This window comes from Equus quagga, chromosome 8, assembly GCF_021613505.1.
Source record: "Equus quagga isolate Etosha38 chromosome 8, UCLA_HA_Equagga_1.0, whole genome shotgun sequence".
Classification (NCBI taxonomy): Eukaryota; Metazoa; Chordata; class Mammalia; order Perissodactyla; family Equidae; genus Equus; species Equus quagga.
The window spans coordinates 29,663,347-29,684,532 of NC_060274.1; the positions used below are offsets into that span (position 1 = coordinate 29,663,347).

Genomic DNA, 21,186 nt, shown 5'->3' on the forward strand with positions numbered 1-21,186 from the left:
AAGGAAAAAAAGAACTTGAATATCAAGTTTGTAGATCTAACTACAAACTTGCAGGAAATAGAAGAAACAGAATAAATGAAAATGATGCCAGAGGAAATAATGAGAATGTGGGACATTTTACATGGCAAATGATCTGTTTCTTTCAATAAGTAAGTGGCATGGAAAAAATAAGAAAGGAAAACTATTGTAGGTTTCAAGAGACAACCAAGTGCATTATGTGGACCCTGTATGGATTTCAACTTACCAGAGCCATACATAAAAAGGCATTTTTGAGACAATTTGGGAAATCCAAATATGGACTGAATATGGAATATATCTGAATATTATCAGCACTAGATGATATTCGGGAATTATTGCTAATTTTGTAGACAAAGACACTGTGGTATGTTCTGTAAAAATGTCCTTTCCTGTTAGAGATGCACATTGAAGTATTTACTACTGGTAAAATAATACATTTCCTAGGATTTGCTTTCTAACACTCCAGCAAAAAAGAGGGAGAGGAGAATAATTAACAAGACTGGCAAAATGTTGATTATTGTTTAAGCCGCATGACGGGGGATCACAACACTTTTGTGTTATGTTTGAATTTTTCCATAACAAAAAGGTAGTGTTATAGAGGCCTCTTCTTCTTGTAATTAGTAGGCCCATCTGGAGATTTCATTTCCCAAGAAATGAGAATCCAATCTGCGAAATTAGTTTCCTCCAAACAATGGTTGATTCTTTCATCTTGAAACACACAGTTAAACTGTCTTTCTATCTGCCGTTATGAGAACAGTTCCCATTTTTTTCTGTAACTATTTGCCTTACTCACAGTTTCCATTCAATCTTCTCTGTTTGCACAAATAGAGACAAATACATATTTATAAATAGGCATATACAGGCAGTTCCTGCTGTGCAGAACTGCGAAGTATGAGACCATAAAAATGCCTGCGCACTGAAACCACGCAAAGCAAGCTTAACAATCAACGGGAAAAATTACACTTGGTGGTGGTCTTTAAAATGAATTGTCAAAACATTAAAAACTCTCTTACTGGCATTTATAACTGTATAGGAAGGAAAAATGGGGAAAAAGCAAAGCTCATATTTATTGAGTACACGGTCATTTAAAATATTAGAAACATTGAGGATTAAAGTATCTTATTTCTTTGTAAAAAAAAAACCAACTTTTCATTTTTCTCTGAGGGTGGAGGAGAAATGAATTAATACATATCTAACCTATGCTGAGCCCTCAGACTAAGCAACGCCATGCACCTGGAGATTTACATTTTCCAAAGTCACAGCTAGTTTCTGTTTTTCCTAACTTATGCTGTGAAGTGGGCATCTTTTCTACACCTCGATGAACTGTCATACCCCTTTCTAAGTCTGCATCAGCTTTCAATGTTTTATCCTTTGTGCTTTCAATGTCACGAAACGTCTCTGAGAATTCCTTTTCTAATAAAACTTTAGGTTTGAAGTGGCTATGGTGTGTTTTGGAATTCTGTGCAATTTTTTAAAAATTCTCTAGAGGCTTCGAGTTAGACACTGGACACGATCTGATTGCATTTTATATAAGACTGCTTTCAAATATTGACAGTGAGTTTCATCCCTCTAGAGCAGCGGTTTTTAATAATTTTAGTATCTTATAGCAACGGTTTTCAAGTTTTTTTCATGTGCCATTATACTCAAAATGAAACTATTCTAGAGCATAAGGGGTGGGGATGGGAGGACCTAGAATCCCATCCCCTAGGTCTGTCCCTCAGCTCCTGAGTTCCCCGCAAACCTCTCCAAGAACACAGCCTGCAGATATTTGCACTCCATAATTGATCACAGGTCTGTGGTTGACAGTAAAGTCAGATCAACTAGGATCAGACGTGTGGGTTTTTCCCAGTGTATCGGTGCTGCAGAATCATCCCAGGCTTGGCAGAAATATCCCACGCCTCTATTTCTGTCTCTCTGTTGCAGACCACTGATTAGGATCCAGTGTTACTCTCCATGTATTCTTCTAAATGATGCTTCAGACTGTTCCCAGCCCCCAGCACCTCCCTCAACTGTGGCTTTCACTCCACTTTTCAATGCCCAGCTTCACCAGCAGCTCCCCAGCTCTGCCTGCGCTTCCCGAGACACCTGCCTGGGATCCAGAGGCATCACGCGTGGTCCCATACGCATCTCATTGGTGTTGGTATTTCTCTCCCCAAATGCCTTTTGCTATTTTAGCTTCTCTTAGACACACAGTCTTTGCTCTAAAAGTCTCCGCATCCTGAACTACTTCTTTGCCCTCTTTACAGGATCAAAGCCAGCTGTTGGAGCTGGTCATTCCTTTTACTAACCCTCAGTCTGGCTTTTAAGTTAGATCTCACTAATGTTTTGGCCACATATTTATGAGCATAACTCCAAGGTAGATGGCAGAGAGAATGGAGGGGGGATGGACCACAGAAGGAAGTACTAGATTAGAAAGGAAGGAAAAATCCTCCTTTAAAGCTTTCCATAACGCTATTTTTATCATTATAAAGATGCAAGAGAGGAGAAGAAGGAGAAAGGCCAAAGGAGAAATTTAGTAGAAAGGTTTTATCAGAAAGAGGAAGAATAAACGCCTGTCTAAATGCTCCTACAAAATTTGGGGAGGTTACTACAAGTTTGGCGCTGTGTGTGTGTGTGTGTGTGTGTGACGTTCCTTCACTTTTCTGAGTGAAAACAGACCAACCCAGTTCCAAAAACAGTCTGACCTCACACCTCTCATAAAATCTATTTGAGAGCTTCCACCAAAACTTACGATGTGTATTTTAGAATGCTTGATTACTAACACTCACCAGCTGATCATCCAGTCCAAAAAGACGTTCCATGTAAGTTTCAGACAATCTCCGAATTTTTGGTTTCATTGATGGATCAATGTACATATCCCTTTAATAAAGTCATAAAACATAGTCAAAAATTTATTTCATTTTGGGTCAACTCAGTGGTGTAGTGGTTGGGTTCACATGCTCTGCTTCGGCAACTCAAGGTTCGTGGGTTCAGATCCCAGGGATGACCTACACACTGCTCATCAAGCCATGCTGTGGTGGCATCCCGCATACAAAACAGAGGAAGAGTGGCACAAATATTAGCTCAGGGCCAATCTTCCACACCAAAAAAAAAAAAATTTATTTTATTTCATAGTAGTTAGTTCCATAATTAAATCAGTGATCTATACAGGTGGAGTGTAAGAGAGGGGAAGGAAAAGACACTTCCCCTTGGGAGAAGTATATCAGAATCACCTGGAGGGCTTTTTCAAACTATCCCCCTCAAGATTTTGCCAGGCTCCCCAAGAGGGCATGCCTCCCTTTCCTCATCTCCAACTTGAAATAAACCGCTCTATGAGCACATTATTGATGAGAGCACACCATATTTCTCAGGCTGAGAACAGGGGGGAAATGTTCCTGTTGAAGTCTTTGGGACTTAAAAGCCTTTGGAAGGATTCTTCAGCAGCCTTAAGATTGGAAGCATTCATTGCAAAACCTTTTTTGATACCAGACAATGAGCGTTTTACCTTCAAAATAAAATATCTCCTTACTATAGATCAAAACAACACTTACCAAAGAAGACTTTCGAGACCGCTTTCCATTATAGTAATGATCGTTTCCTCTAAATATCTCAGTGGGTCCTCAGGGCACGTAACAAGTACACCACATAACAGAGCCTGGGGAAGACGAAACGGAGTCAGTACTTCTGGATTCGCACGTTCTTACTAAGCAACAGGTAGACGTTTCTCTCATACAATGACAAAGTCAAATAATGTGACAGTGTTTTAAGTAAACATGCTTTATAGACACCCCTGAGCATTCATTCAGTGTTAATATTTTGCTAAAATCAAACCAAAATGCGGTTCACTGTTACTCTTTCAAAGAAAATCCATCGTAAATGACACAACGAAGGGTCCCTGCTCAGGGTTCTGCTTTATGTGAGGCATACTCTACGGTCAAATTGAAGACATTGTTGTGATATCTTATGTCAGTGGTTTCTACCCTTTTTAAGTATGATGAACTCCTTTTGAAAGTCAAAAAATTCCGAAGACCCAAACACAAAAGGGATTGAGAAAAATCTACCATCAAAATCTACTGTGGGGGCTGGCCCCGTGGCCGAGTGGTTAAGTTCGCGCTCTCCGCTGCAGGCGGCCCAGTGTTTCGTTGGTTCGAATCCTGGGCGCGGACATGGCACTGCTCATCAAACCACACTGAGGCAGCATCCTACATGCCACAACTGGAAGGACCCACAACGAAGAATATACAACTATGTACTGGGGGCTTTGGGGAGAAAAAGGAAAAAATAAAATCTTTAAAAAAAAAAAAAATCTACTGTGGGGGGCCGGCCACGAGGCGTAGTGGTTAAAGTTCCGAGATCTGCTTCACTGGCCGAGGTTCACCAGTTCGGATCCAGGCACAGACCTACACCACTCCTCAGTCACGCTGTGGCAGTGACCCATATACAAAATAGAGGAAGACTGGCACAGATGTTAATGCAGGGACGATCTTCCTCACCAAAAAAAAAAAAAAAAAAAATCTGTGAATTCAAGATGTCTTTTAAAAATGTATTTGTGTTTTATCTGTCACAACATCTACAGAGTATATATTTGAAAAGTGGTAGCCTAGTTCACACAGGTGGAAAACAAATGACTTCCTAGATCTAAGATAACGTTTAAAGCACAGATAGGGATCTCAGAAAGCTGCTGCCATCTTATTTCTCCCAAAAGAAGAAACTTCCTGTAGAAGTACTGGTGAGACATACAGAATTATTGACTCTCTCTCCATTGGAGACAGAAAAAGGTTTACAGCACCCATCCCACAGAAGCCCCCTGGAATCCTCCTTAGACATTCCTCTTTGCCTTTTTGGTTCACTGCCTCCTGGCGGGGGGCAGGGGTGAGTAGACGGTTTCTTGGGCCCTGCTTCCACATAGGAAGAATGCAGAGTTCATCACACCTTCACAGACCAGGTGTGAGCAGATCCCAGCCTGGGGGTCCTGTCTTAGACCCTCAGCAGTTCTCATAGTATTCCTCTAAAAAAAGGGGTGTAATTTCTCCTGATTGGACCCTGCGCAGCGTTTCCCCCTTTGCAATAGCTTCATGTCCCCCTCTTAGTGTGCAGCCTGCAGGCTGGAAACCAGCCCTTAAGACTAAGGCAAAACAAAATGGTAAAATGGTAAGACGTAGGTGTCTCTCCCTGTCCAGCTGTTCCTGACCTCGCCCCACCCCAGCTGCTCACGGTGAGCACTCAGCCATCGGCAGACTGAGTTCCTTCTACCCCAAACCTAGAGAATACGGTTGCACGGGAGATCAGGGGTTCTCACCACAGGTGCAAGCTGGATTTGAGTGGTCCCCTGTTACCTAGGAGCTGAGGTCTTCTATTACCTGGAGGCCAGACTTCAGACAGCTCCCTGAGCAGCCCTGATGACCGGCCCACCTACTTCCTGGCACTTTTGTGCCTGGGTCCCCGAGTCCTGAGTTTCTCTACTCCCCACTCCATCCCCCTCCTTCATCCTCTCCTGGCATGCTGAGGAGGCCTGCATCAGAATCACCTGGGGTCTCTGAGGATGGGGCCCAGAACGTGCATTTTGATCAGTTCCCCAGGTGATTCCTCTGCGCACTAAAGTCTGAGAACTGGTGTCTCAATGGAGCTCAGCTTTAAGGTGAATTATTAAGAAAGTTGGGATCCAATAATGATTACAGGAAACTGCTTATTTCTTTATATTTCCAACCACCACAGATCAGAAGACTACTTTTCCTGAAAAGTTATCCTGCAGAAGTCAACTCAAGTCGAAAGGACAAGTTTCTGGAATGCTAATACAGGCATGTGAAACTAGCGTACTTCAAACGTTCGCTTTTTGCGTAAGAAATCTCACTGTTCATAGCTTCCCAGTGGGCAAAACAGACTCGCCTGAGGCTTTCTATATTAGTGTGTGAACAGCGCGTAGCTACATGCCAATCAGAAAGCATAGTTAGTTTTTTTCCTGCTCAGTGAAAATAAAAACTACAAAGCCATTACCTCAGTTTTTATAAGCAGAAGTGAAACAGGCAAACGTTCCCACAAGGGGAATGTTTGACTCTCAGAAACGTTAATCAGGGCTTTATTATTGCTAGCCTTCTCCGTAAAAACTTACACAACTGAGGACGAAAAAGACCACTACTTCATGATCCAGATTGGCTTTCTCCAGCTTGTAAACTCACAGAACAATTGCGCAATCCTCCAATTTCTTTTGGCTCTGTGTCCCTCATCTCCGTCGCCAATATTTCTCAAACATTTTGAAAGATGTCTGGGCACTGACGACAAACGTGGCTTTATCCAGCACAGTTGTTTCTCTTCCTTTTCACTACTACTCATCTTTCAAGGAGCAAGATAACACAGTGGGTGGAGGCCCTGGGTTTAAATCCTGCATCTGCAATCTTCTAGTCTGTAACCTCTGACAAGTGACTTCTCTGTTCCTCTGTTTCCTCAACCATACGTGGGATAATAAAGGTACACGTGTCATAGGGCTATCGTGGGAATTAAATGAATTAATCTGTGTAAAGTACTTTGAATGGTGTCTAGCACAAAACAAGCGCTGCTCAACAGATAATAATGATAGCAAGCCGTCATCATTATTTTTAACCATTCCACTGCTAATTATCACCTCCATTAGAGGACAAGACCTGGACAAAGAGAAAAGAAGTTTAAAAATTTTCCCCGGTACCGTTCAAAGGCCAGTGTGATGACAAAGAAAGAGAGAGTCACTTTACACCAAGTCTAATGGAAGAGATTAGGACAAATGCGTTTGGGGGGAAATGGTTAGGAGAGAGAATTTGACTGAACAATCGTTTAAATATAAATAGCAAGACAGTAACTGTCTGGAACTGTGGGTAGATGGAAGACACCTAAGAGAACAAATCCTGTGTATCTTTTTACATACTCAGATAAATACAGTGAAATATGCTAAGGGCCTAAATAGCAATGAAGAAAATAATTGCTCCATGAATGCAAAGATAAAAGGGATCATCAAATGTTTGTGGGGACCTCAGCAGTTGGAGACACTTGCAAATGGCAAGGAGAGGGCAGGCGGCTTGCAGGTTAAGAGCCTTTCTCTTGGCCGGAGCAAAGCCTCAGGTGCACAGACCAGTTTGTCTAGAGCAGAGGACTAATGCGAGAGAGAAGCAGACGGAGCCACTCCGTGAAGAAGCCAGAGTTCTATCCGCGGACCTGACACTGGGTCCTCCTCTAGACCCAACGGGTCATTCATGATCAAACCCCAGCAAGATCACGTGGCCAAAGACAGCAAATCACATGGCCAAAGACGGCAGACGGCCCAACATTAGAGAGCCACAGTTCAGCTGGTTTCCAAGATCCCCCTAGGGACAACTTTGACTTTTAAAGCATATGCTCTTGCTTCTGGATTTCACAGATGAGGCAAAGAAGGGCCAGGGGATCCACGGAGCTGGCAGGTTTTTAAACTACAAAGCCAAAGCTGCCCCCTTGCCCGTCCCAGGTGCTCACACGAAGTTGAGGCGCTCACACGTATCTTCCTCCAGAACTTGAGGGGCCTTTCCTTCATGTGATCTACCTGGAAATATTTTATTCAGATGCAAACCCAGAAATACGTTCTTCTTTTAAACAGATGGTCAAATAATCAACATATAGTTTGCACCTTGTTTGTTTGTTTTTAGAAGAGATTGCTTTTAAAAATGGGACGTCGGAATCACGCAGTTACAGAAGCCCCTTTACTTAGGAACACGTTTAAGTTCCCAGACACTGTTCAAAGTCCCTTCTACCTCCCTACCCACCCCAACTCCCAAAACGAGGTCCGGAGTGCCGGCTCACACACGCCCGCCCTCCCCATCTACGGTAGGGATGGAGTGGCGTACTGCTGTTCCAGGAGACGACTTCATTTGTTTCAGTGGAGGTTAGTAAGTTAAAAATTTGAAAATAAAGGGGCTTCTGTGTCTTGTTGACATTTAAATAACGGGTGCCAAATTTTATTTTAGGAACTCTGTAACTGAAAGGATACTGAAGATTATTGAAAAGGACCAACTGGCTTAGCCATCAGAAGGGGCCTCAGGGAGAAGCAGCAGCCCCTCAAGGCCACAACTTGAGGGGTCTTAGGGCAGACTCGACAGGTGAGGAGACGCAGTCTCTGCCAGGTGAGATCAAGACGACAGCTTCTGACACCCGCTGGCTTCCTTGCCCGACGGGTAGCCAGTCACCAGCTGTCTAACCCCTAGATAAGCGAATTGTTACTGGAGAAATAACAAATCACGTGCTTTCTGGTTATTTAAGTGTCTCATGGGTTTGCCTCTGGAAATGCATCTGTGAAGTGGCCGGCTGGGTGGAGGGAGCTCAGCAAACATAACCGCCCCCAGGAGAAGCCACAACCTTCTTGCCCCAAAGTCCAACAAAAAGTATAACCAGTTCCCTCTCTCCTTGAGCGGCCGGTGGTCTCTTGCTCGAACATTCAGTAATTCCTGAATCTTGCATGTCTGGAAAATATTTGCACCAATTAGCCTCTTTAAAAAAATACTCTGTAAGAGAGTCTATGTGCTTTAGAAATAAATATGGTATTTTTAAAAATACAGATTGGAAACTTAACCATGGAAGAAACATAAAGCATAAAAGCTGCATAAAAGTCACAAAAATAAAAAAAAACTTTTTTGTATTTACTTATTTCTAAAAATAGAAAACTGCCTAAAAATCATGATTTGTAACTTAATTCCGCCCTCTGCTGGTCAGATCTGGTGTTGCAATCTCCTTTAATCTAGACGTAAACTGAAATCTGAGCTCACAATTTGAAGAGCACTTTTTCGCTCTCAGATACAGTCTCGCTCTGTATAGCTGCCTAATAATTTTGTAGACACTCTGTCCATAATATCTCACCCGTCTTTGGTCCCTGCGGGGCAGGCCTGGTTTGTAGACAGTGTGCTGACTTCTGCCCAATAGAAAATTGAGGGAGAATCCAATTTCTAAATATTTTTAATGACCTACTGTCTGGAATTCTACCAATAGGGCGTCGTTGTGTGGGCCCCTATCTTAATGATATCTTTTAAGATGCAAATGTCTTTTGGAAGGACTATCTCCAAGGAAGGCGATTCCACCAGCGGCGGGATGAGCATCTCAGAGTTCTCAGAGAGAGCGATGATGACCGTAGGTAGGGAGGGTGAGGGATCAGAAGGCAATCCTCCGTTTTCCCACGGTTCTATCTGGGTGCAGGCTCCGAGTATCTATGTGCAGACATTTTTTAAAATCTTTGAATTTCTAAAATATATTTTTCTGAATCTTACAATACTATTGAGAGAGTAAATATTTTATTGCCCCAATTTCCAAGTATTTGATGATTTCGTTCATTTATTTCAAATCTAATACTAAAGTTTAAGAAAATATTTGTCTCCAAGGTCTAAAAAAAGGCCATCGTATATCTCTATGCTTATACGTTTTGTATAAACAACACATGTAGATTGCATGAAAGCCATACCCGATACCGACGGCCTATGAGGGAAAAGCCTAGCTCACTGCAACACCGAGGGCATGAACCACGAAAGAAGAGATTATTTACTGACAGAACCATGGTGATTGGTCTCAGTGGTTTCAAGTTCATTTTTTAACTCAGAAAAAAAATCTTTAAAAAAAAAACAAACTCATGGGAATCCCCAAAGATAATACAGATTAAAGCAGAGTCGCTTCAGATGTTGCAGGATTGGTGTAAAGCGAAGAGGCAGAGCTCTCTTCCTCCCCAGTGCCTTTTCTCGACCTGTAGAGCATTCCCCATAGGGGTCCTGAGAACCCTGGGATTCTGCTAAAAAAAACATTTGGAAACCTACCAGGATGCACTTAGCTACACACAGGCCTACCTGGAAGCTGGACCAGAGTGAGAGGGTTTTGTGAAGGTGCCGGCTGGGACAGAGGCTGGCGTCTAGGAAACAGGGTGCCAGGAGACCTCAGCCGTGCAGCCAGAGGCCAGAGGGCCCTGGTCCCAGAGAGACCAGACACAGGCCTGCAATCAGGCCCGCCAGCTGGCTCCTGGGATGAGAAACCAACACTTCCCAGCAATGACTGCTCTTACGCTTCCTGTGTTTTCTTTGTTTATTCCTAATTCTCCATCAGTAAAGTTCATTTGATAACAGTTTGGGAAAGCAAAAAAGGAGGCATTTTTTCCTACACTTAGGCCAGCATTTCATTATTTTGTTTTAATATAAGAACATATCTTCTGATTATAAAAACAGTGGATGCTCTACGTAATTCGGAAAATTCAGAAGAAATACAAAGAAAAAAATAAAAATCAACCATCATCCTGCCAACCAGAAGTAACTTCTAGTAAAAATTTTAATTTCAGTCTTTCCTCAATGCACATATTTTGTACAAAATTAAAATTAGGATCATACTGTATATAATTTTGTATTGCCTCTTTTTTTTCTGCCTATTATATTGTGAACATTTTTTTATGTACCATCAAAAATTCTTCAAAACATCATGTTTTGAGGTTGAATAATCTATTGCAAAAGATAGTACTATAAATGTTTAACAGTTTCTAAATGGTTGGCCATTTAGGTTGTTTCTAACTTCTTCCCATTATTAAAAATTATATGATGTACATATTAATTATCGCTACTAATGATGAAATGTACACATCTTCATCTCTATTTCCTTAGGATAGATTTCTACAAGAATATAGAATCAAGAGGTATATTTTGAAGTTCTTCATACATATTTGAAAATTGCTTTCTAAAAAAATATTATCAATTTATACTCCCATTAGCAGCCAATGGGAGTGTCCACTTCACCTTGCCAACACTGCGAATTAGAAAACTTCTATTTTTGTTGATTTGATGGGCAGAAAACTGTAACTCGTTTTCATCTACATTTTGTTTTTGTCAGTGGGGTTAAATAGGTTAAATTTTCTTACATTTACTAGCTGCTGTGGCCTGAGTTCTGTCCCCCTCCATCCGTGTGTTGAAGCTTAATCCTTAGTGTGACCATATTTGGATGTGGGCCTTATGGAGGGAATTCAGTACAGATGAGGTCATGAGGGTAGGGTCCTGAAGATGAGATTAGCACCCTTATAAAAGGAGACACCAGGGGCCAGCCCGGTGGCACAGCAGTTAACAGTGCACTTTCCACTTTGGCAGCCTGGGGTCCGCAGGTTCGGATCCGGGGTGCATATATGGCACTGCTTGGCATGCCATGCTGTGGTAAGCATCCCACAAATAAAGTGGAGGAAGATGGACATAGGTGTTAGCTCAGGGCCAGTCTTCCTCAGCAAAAAGGATTGGGAGCAGATGTTAGCTTAGGGCTAATCTTCCTCACAAAAAAAAAAGGAGACACCAGACAGCTTGCTCTCTCTGCCATGTGAGGACACAGAGATAAGACAGCCTTCTGCAAGCCAGGAAGGGAGCCATCACCAGAACCCACGCTGGCACCCTCATCTTGGACTTCTAGCCTCCAGAACTGTGAGAAACAACATTCCTGTTGTTTAAGTCACCCAGTCTACAGAATTTTGTTAATGGGAGGAGCCCAAACAGACGAAGAGAAGAGCCATCTCTGATTCTCCATACATTTTATTTGTCCTTCACTGGGACAGGCTTCATTTAGAGACGGACAAGGAGGCAGACACAGCAGTATCCAAAGAGAGAGACTCCCAAAGGGATGGTAACAGTCAGAAAGAGAGGAGGCGGCCCACTCGTTGAACCTCCACGCATGTCGCCAGCAGTCTCCTCTAGGGTCCTCCTCAGTCGAGGGTTTAAAGGGTTTGGTGATCTGGAACAAACCACTCCAACAGTTAGTCCACGACCTATTCTCTGTCTTAGTCCACTCAGGCTACTGCAATGGGACACCATAGACCGGGTGACTTATAAACAACAGAAATCTATTTCTCACAGTTCTAGGGGCTGGGAAGTCCAAGACCAAGGGCAGGAAGATTCTGTGTCTGCTGAGAGGCACTTCCTTGTTCACAGACGGCCGTCTTCTCACAGGGCCCTCACATGAAGGAAGGGTGAGGGAGCTCTCTGGAGTCTCTACTATCAGGGCATTAATCCTATTCATGAGGGTTCTGTCTTCATGGCCTAATCATCTCCCAAAGGCCCCATTTCCAAATACCACCACCTTGGAGATGAGATTTCAACACATGAATTTTAGGGAGACACGTTCAGTCTATAGCATGCTCGTATCACTTCTTTCATTTTCACAATAAAAATCTAATCACTGCGATTCCTGAAGATTCGAAAATAGCTATCAATATCCTTTGACGCATGGGAGAACAACTGTCCCATGTGTGACCCTACTGAACGCTGGGAAGGAGGCGAGCAACCTGATTGGCCAGTAGACGGCCCCTCCACCCTCACTGTGCCCCTCAGACTCCTCCTGAAGTTCCAGAAGCTTGGTGCCCTTGAAAAAAAAAACAAGCTTCTGAGAGACACAATGATCATTTCTGGGTCAAGGGTAATTTTCCTTGGCTTATTAAATGTGTTCATATATTCTAGACCTGCACCGTCCAAGATGGCAGCTACTGATTACATGTGGCTAGCGAGCACTTCAAATGTAGCTGGACCAGGGGGCTGGCCCCGTGGCTGAGTGGTCAAGTTTGCGCGCTCCGCTGCAGGCGGCCCAGTGTTTCGTCAGTTCAAATCCTGGGTGCGGACATGGCACTGCTCATCAAACCACGCTGAGGCGGCGTCCCACATGTCACGACTGGAAGGACCCACAACTAAGAATATACAACTATGTACCAGGGGACTTTGGGGAGAAAAAGGAAAAAAAATAAAATCTTAAAAAAAAAAAAATGTGGCTGGACCAAATGGAGATGTGCCTGAAGTGTGAAACACACACCCAATTTTGAAGGCTTAATATGATTACATATAGAGCCCATGTTGAAATGATTATATTTTGGACAGATTGGTTTGTATAAAATATATTATTAAAATTAACTTTACCTATTGCTTTTCACTTCTTTAATGTGTAGGACACCCAAATGGATAAGTGCACAGAGAACTCAGGAGAAAAGTTTGGGAAAGAGACAGCTTCAGAGTCATAGCCTCAAGTGCCTGAAGCCATTGAGGTGTTTTCTTCCAGCACATGGTAGATGCCCAGCAAATATTTGCTGATGGAGTGGTCTAATGTGCCCTCCTTAGCTGACCACAGGCTGGTTGGTGTCAAGAGCTTAATCTGCTGTTCAAAAAAATAAAAGTTACCTATCTTGCATTGAACATACAATCCAGCAGTCTTTAAGCTGGTTGTGCAAAGCTCCAGGAGCCCACAAAGGCTTTCCAAGGGATATGTGAGCATGAACAGTATAAAGGACTCTATTTCCAGATCTTCACCTTTCTTATGTACTCTTTTCTGAAACTGATTTGCCTGAGGACACATTTTGTGATTTTCTTCTCCCATTTTTCCCGTTCACAATTGCTTTCTCCCGCTCAAGAAAATAAAGGTCTGTCTCTCATCCGTGTGGAATCTTACTACAAAGAAAACTGAGGCAGAGAGATTTAGAAACTTGCTCAAAGTCACACGAGTGATTGGCAGAGCCAAGAATCAAACCCAGGCAATCTCACAATAAAAGGTAATCCCCTTGTATTGCTTCACGTGCTTTAGGTTTCAAGCAATAAACCTCAACTCAACCCAGAATTTATTGGCTCCTCCAACTAGAAATTCCAAAGGTAGATCAAGCATTAGGGTGGGTCTAACCCAGTGGCTAACTGATGTCACTAGAGACCAGATTTCTTTCCATTTCCCCACTCTGCCTTCCTCGTAATGCACCTCCCCCTAAAACCATCTCTTCTTGTGGACACAAGGTAATTGCCAATGGCTCCCAGGGCTACATGCTTCCCCACGAACATCCAGAAATGGTCTATCTCTGTCCCAGCGTTCCAGCCAGCAACCTGGTCTAAACTGGCTTAGATCACATCTTGCCCTCTCCCATGACCCTCACCAACATCCACCATGGTCACAAACATTATGACCAGGGAAACCAAATGCACTGGTTGTAAACCAATCGAAATCCAACCCTAGAGACAGGGTAGTCAGTTTCCCTTAACCACATGGACTATGTGGGGAAAAGGTAGGTTATAGAATAAGAATTAAGAAATATTAGGAAGATAGCCTTTTCAAGCTATTCCAAAAAATTAGGGAAGATGGAACACTTCCTAACACATTCTATGAGGCCAACATCACGCTGATACCAAAACCTGACAAGGACACCGTGAAAAAAGAGAACTACAGGCCAATATCACTGATGAACATAGATGCAAAAATTCTAAACAAGATTTTGGCAACCGGAATTCAGCAATTCATCAAGAGAATCATACATCATGATCAGGTGGGATTCATACCAGGGACACAGGGATGGTTCAACATCTGCAAATCAATCAACGTGATACACCACATCAACAAACTGAGGAATAAAAACCACATGATCATCTCAATAGATGCAGAGAAGGCATTTGACAAGATCCAACAGCCGTTTATGATAAAAACTCTGAACAAAATGGGCATAGAAGGGAACTACCTCAACATAATAAAGGCCATATACGACAAACCCATAGCCAACATCATACTCAATGGCCAAAAACTGAACGCCATCCCCCTGAAAACAGGAACGAGACAAGGATGCCCTCTATCACCACTCTTATTTAACATAGTACTGGAGGTCCTGGCCAGAGCAATCAGGCAAGAAAAAGGAATAAAGGGAATCCAAATAGGGAGGGAAGAAGTGAAACTCTCGCTGTTTGCAGACGACATGATCTTATATATGGAAAACCCCAAAGAATCCATTGGAAAACTGTTAGAAGTAATCAACAACTACAGCAAAGTTGCAGGGTATAAAATCAATTTGCATAAATCAGTAGCATTTCTATACTCCAGTAATGAACCAACAGAAAAAGAACTCAAGAATACAATACCATTCACAATCGCAACAAAAAGAATAAAATACCTTGGGGTAAATTTAACTAAGGAAGTGAAGGACCTATATAATGAAAATTACAAGGCCTTTCTGAGAGAATTGGATGATGACATAAGGAGATGGAAAGACATTCCATGTACATGGATTGGAAGAATAAACATAGTTAAAATGTCCGTTCTACCTAAAGAAATCTACAGATTCAACGCCATTCCAATCAGAATCCCAATGACATTCTTTACAGAATTAGAACAAAGAATCCTAAAATCCATATGGGGCAACAAAAGACCCCGAATTGCTAAAGCAATCCTGAGAAAAAAGAACAAAACGGGAGGCATCACAATCCCTGACTTCAAAACATACTACAAAGCTACAGTAATCAAAACAGCATGGTACTGGTACAAAAACAAGTGCACAGATCAATGGAACAAAATTGAAAGCCCAGAAATAAAACCATACATCTATGGACAGCTTATCTTTGACAAAGGAGCTGAGGGCCTACAATGGAGAAAAGAAAGTCTTTTCAACAAATGGTGCTGGGAAAACTGGAAAGCCACATGTAAAAGAATGAAAATTGACCATTCTTTTTCACCATTCACCAAAATAAACTCAAAATGGATCAAAGACCTAAAAGTGAGACCTGAAACCATAAGGCTTCTGGAAGAAAACGTAGGCAGTACACTCTTTGACATCAGTATTAAAAGGATCTTTTTGGACACCATGCCTTCTCAGAGAAGGGAAACAATAGAAAGAATAAACAAATGGAACTTCATCAGATTAAAGAGCTTCTTCAAGGCAAATGAAAACAGGATTGAAACAAAAAAACAACCCACTAACTGGGAAAAAATATTTGCAAGTCATATATCTGACAAAGGCTTAATATCCATAACATATAAAGAACTCTCGCAACTCAACAACAAAACATCAAACAACCCAATCAAAAAATGGGCTGGAGACATGAACAGACATTTCTCCAAAGAAGATATATGGATGGCCAATAGGCACATGAAAAGATGTTCATCATCGCTGATCATCAGGGAAATGCAAATCAAAACTACACTAAGATATCACCTTACACCCATTAGAATGACAAAAATATCTAAAACTAATAGCAACAAATGTTGGAGAGGTTGCGGAGAAAAAGGAACCCTCATACATTGCTGGTGGGAATGCAAACTGGTGCAGCCACTATGGAAAACAGTATGGAGATTCCTCAAAAAATTAAAAATAGAACTACCATATGATCCAGCCATCCCACTACTGGGTATTTATCCAAAGAGCTTGAAGTCAGCAATCCCAAAAGTCCTATGCACCCCAATGTTTATTGCAGCACTGTTTACAATAGCCAAGACGTGGAAGCAACCTAAGTGCCCATCAACAGACGAATGGATAAAGAAGATGTGGTACATATATACAATGGAATACTACTCAGCTGCAAAACAGAACAAAATCATTCCATTTGCAATAACATGGATGGACCTTGAGAGAATTATGTTAAGTGAAATAAGCCAGCGATAGAAGGATAATCTGTGTATGACTCCACTCATATGAGGAATTTAAAACTATGGACTAAGAACAGTTTAGTGGATACCAGGGGAAAGGTGGGGTGGGGGGTGGGCACAAAGGGTGAAGTGGTGCACCTACAACATGACTGACAAACATTAGTGTACAACTGAAATTTCACAAGATTGTAACCTATCAATAACTCAATAAAAAAAAAATATTAGGAAGAGGAAAGAGGGAGGGAGATGTGTAGGCAACTTGTTAATGTCCAGTATACACCTGCTCCTGGGAACATAGAAAAGGAAGAAGAAAAGAATGGATAATTATAGAAGTGTTGAAACCCACTTACTGGGTGATGCTGTTATGATCCACATCTTATTTGTTCAGATAATGCTTTGATCCAACTTGATCCCAGATTCCCCTTGTTTGAACAAGCCAGGTGTGGCTGATTGTATTTTCCAAAATGGCTACAACAATATCTCCCATCCCACAGGCTCTTTTTGCAATGTGACTTTGACAGGCCTCCCATCGAGAAGTGGGGTCTATGTTCCCTCCTTGCGCATCTAGGTGAAAATAATGTTATGCTGACATCCGAGCCTATGTCATAAATGGTGAGATAACTTCCAGCTAGTTCTCTCCGGGGACACTTGCTTAGAACTGAGCACATACTCTGAGGAAATCCAAGCAGCCCATGGAGAGGCCCATATGGAGGAACCAAGCCCCCTGGCTCACAGACCTGGCTGAACTCCCAGCCAACACCCAGCACCAACTAGCCAGGCAGGTAGGTGAACCAAGTGGATCTTGAATCCCATTTATCCATTCCAGATGGTACCATATGGAGCAGAGACAAGCTCTCCCTGAAAAACCCCGCCAGAATTTCAGATTTTTGAGCAAACTAAATGATTCCTGTTGTCTTAAGCCACTAGGTTTTGCAGTTGCATTAAGTAGTAATGGATAATTGATACAGCAAACAAACAAAGAAAATGACTATTCAGCCAAATCAAGCCTATCATTCCATCCATTCCCTAGCTACATACATTATGAGAAAAATGTCTCAATGACAACCCAGCCATGACTATCTTTTAACTTTTTATTATGAAAACTTCAAACACATATAAAGCAAACAACAGTATAACAAACTCCTATGTACCCATCGCCCAGCTCCAACCACTATCACTATTCTGTGATTCTTATATTACCTACATGCCCACCCATTTTCCCACCTGTTCTCAATTATAATTATTTTTAGGTAAAATTTACATGAATTCAAATGAACAAATCTTAGCTGTATAATTTTGGCAATGGATACACCCACACTCCAGTCATTTTCCAACTCCCCAGGGAGTTGTCTTGTGTCCCTTTCCAGTTAAGCATTCCATATCAGTCAGGGTCCAGTCAGGACACAGAAATCACACCAGTACTTTGAATAAAGAACACTTATTCTATTCTAATAACTAAATTCTAATAAAGGATTTAATTCAAAGTTATTCCCATTAACAGAAAATGATTTTAAAATAACAATTAACATGTTAAAGAAAACAGGAAATGAGACAAAATGAAAAGATGCAGAATTTTCATCGGAATGTATAAAAAAAGAATCAAATGAACATTCTAGAATTGAAAAATATACTGTCTGAAAGAACTCATTCGCTGTATTTAACTGTAGACTGGATATAGCATAAAATAGAATCAGTACACTTTTGAAGACAATCCATGAAAAATATCCAAACTTGAGCTCAGAGGGAAAGAGAATGGAGAAAAAAATAGAACAAAGCAAAAGAGGAATGTAAGACACAATCAAAAAAAACAAAAACAAAAAAACATGAGGTTGGGGCCAGCCCAATGGCATAGTGGTTAAGTTCATGTGCTCCACTTCGGCAGCCTGGGGTTCACAGGCTCGGGTCCCAGGTGCAGACCTACACACTGCTCATCAAGCCATGCTGTGGCAGTATCCCATATACAAAATAGAGGAAGATGGGCACAGATGTTAGCTCAGGGCTAATCTTCCTCACCAAAAAACAAAAACAAAAACAAACCTAACACATTTGTGATTGAAGTCCCAGGAGGAAAAGAGAGACAACTGCATAGAAATAGTACATGAAAATGACCAAGAATTTTCTAAAACTGACGAAAAATATCAATCAACAGATTCAGTAAGCCCAATGAATCAAGCAGGATTTTTTTTTAAATCAGCCTGTATTCCAGAGGTTTGCAGGGAAATGATATTCCGAGGAGACAGCCAGGTTTTATTTAGGACAGGTAGGTCCAGTACAGAAGAGGTTAAATATACAGAGAAATCTCTGATGAAATGTTAGGCATTCCAAAGCTTGCAGAAGATGAGTTTCAGAGGGGAGCTAGGCCTGGCAAACGGGGTCAGATGAAGAGCTGTTCAGGGATATGAGACACAATGGGACTTATCCTCATGGTCTCTTAGAGGAGCGTGTAACCAGGTGAAGGTGGGTGTGTGGGGTCCAGAAGATCACTCTCTTGCACCTGCTGGTAATGTGGTAGCAGAAGGAAGGGAAGGACTCCTCAGGAGAGTATCATCTTAGGCAATGGGGAGCACTTCTAGGGACCCCTTTTCTCTGGGGGCAGAAAGAATGTGGCAGGCTGGTGAGGAAGGAGTGCTGTCACCCGGAGGAACCAGGCATGCGTTCTCCAGCTTGGTAGAGTTACGGCAAGTGGAGAGAAAGGTGAGGAGAGGCTATCACATCCCCCGATGTTCCCTGACCCTCAACTCAGGTCCACTTCTGCTCCTGCTCCATGGCCAACCTGGACTGCGTCATCACTCAGAATGGCTTTATCCTGAGTCTTAATACAACATCCCACTTTCTGACCCCTACCTCCTACTTTTCTAGCTCCCTCATTCCATTGCTCCCTCTGACCCTCTTCACTCACCCCTTAGGGAGCTCCTGTTTCTACCCACATATCAGTATCACGCCTTGTTCTCATTCCCCACCCGGTCCTTAGAGTCCTCGGCCCATCACTTCAGACGCTCTCAAAAGCTTCGCTCCCTCACCACTGCCCTTCCTCCCATTTGCCTGGCAAACTCCAACCCTGGATGAAGTCGACTCTCATTTCTGTAGCTACATCTGGTTTACCGAGTGCTACTTGAGAAACATCACACAAGTGGGAAGATGAGTACCATGCTCTCTACATATTTCCAAGTATAATTGTATAGAGGTAAAACATGAATGAAACTCATCATAAAAAATTAAAACAATATAGATGTGTAGATAGTAAAAAATCAGAGTTCTCCCCCAAAACCATCCCCCAAAACATTTGCAATTAATAGTTTGGCATATTTCTATGCATCTATTATTGTCTTAGAAATACAAAATATAGATAGATATACACACATACGCATACATATATATATAAACACACACATATACATACATATATGAAATCAGATAGCTAACTAGACTGCAGTAGACACTTTATTGGGCAATTTGCATTTTTTCTTTTTTTTTTTGTTCTTTTTTTAAATTTAATATGTCTTGGCAAGCTTTTCTTCTCAAAAGGTACAGATATACTTTATTCTACATAAAATCCCATTCCCTTATTCACGTTTAGGTTATTTACTATTTTCACTATGTAGCAATATTATAATGAGTATCCTTGTACATCCTTCTGAGGACATGCGCAAGTATGTCTCTAAAGCGGATTCCTGGAAGTGGAAATGCTTAGTCAAAGGGTATATGTATTTAACATTTTAGTAAACACATACTTCTAAATTACCATCCAGAAGGAGGCGGCCTGTACCAAATTGCCCTCTCAGTTGCACAGGAGGGTCACTACCCGAGCTGGGCTCTCACACTGCTGGCTCTCCTCTTTCCTTTCCTAGACTTCTCTCTTCCTCATTCTCCACATAATTTATCTCTGCTCAAAACCCTTCTGCACCCTCCATCCCCACCCAAACATACACATTCTTGGCAAATATCTCACCAAATATTTGTAGAGAAAACAGAAGTCACCAGAGGAGAACTTTCTTGGCTTCCTTTTCCCACATCTACAAAACCTACCCACCCCTATCCTGTCCTCCTTCCCTCCTGTTATAATGGGGGCGGGGGGGACACACAGCCCTTCCTCCTGTTTAAGGCAATCCTGGTTGTGGGGTCCTTCCTTTCACAAAAGGCCGGCTACCTTCCGTATGAAAGCCTCAGCTGACCTTTATCTTCTGCCTTCATCGCTCCCTCGGAACCCTACGCTCACCTTGGGCCAAATCTACTGCACCCCTTCAGGTTCTCATCTTGGGTGACGCTATTGCCCACTCTCTTCATAAAGCCACACTCTCCTGACTTCCCTCTTCTGTCTCTAGGGCTCTTCTTTCCCACTTCTCCTCTTGTCCAAACCTTAAAAGTCGAAGGTTGGGGTTTCTGAGCCGGGGTCCTGCGCTCTTTCTCCCTGGGGAGATGTCACCCGCTCCTCCCTCTCAGCCACCATCCCCCTTCTGTCTTCTCTCTGATCTGCGTCCTCAGCCCAGACCGCCGACCTGTCCGAAGATGACTTCATTCTCTCCCACTCGGCTCCGCTTTCCCTCCACTCCCTCTCCGCGCCAAACCCTAGCCCATCCTCTGGGAAATCTCCTCCAACTCCTCCCCCTTCTAACTCGGCCGCCGCGTGACTCCAGTACCTCGAAGACCTGAGGAATGTAGTTCTCCTTGAAGTAGCTCCTCAGCGCGGGGCTGGCAGTGCGTAACGAGGCCATGGCTAGAAGCGCGCGAAGCTGCGCTCCCCGCCGGCTCTCCACGCGCGGCGCCGCAGGAGCCGCGTCCGCCTAGGGACCAGCGCGTCCTGGCGTTGCCCCGGCGACGGTGGGCGGG

General features: G+C 42.6%; 1 protein-coding gene across 12 annotated transcripts in view; it reads right to left on the reverse strand.

Moving 5' to 3' along the window:
* FBXL13 (F-box and leucine rich repeat protein 13) overlaps positions 1 to 21,156 on the reverse strand; it is a 223,485-nt gene extending 202,329 nt beyond the window's left edge. For all 12 annotated transcript variants that reach the window (XR_006889805.1, XR_006889806.1, XR_006889807.1 and 9 more), the window contains exons 1-3: positions 20,997 to 21,156; positions 3,549 to 3,652; positions 2,787 to 2,877 (exon numbers count right to left, since the gene is read on the reverse strand). Coding sequence is in view for 8 of the 12 variants with exons in the window: in XM_046669994.1 (XP_046525950.1) it covers positions 2,787 to 2,877; positions 3,549 to 3,652; positions 20,997 to 21,071 (270 nt within the window). In the remaining 4 variants the exon portion in view is untranslated. The remainder of the gene's footprint in view (positions 1 to 2,786; positions 2,878 to 3,548; positions 3,653 to 20,996) is intronic.
* Between the last annotated feature and the right edge of the window lie 30 nt (positions 21,157 to 21,186).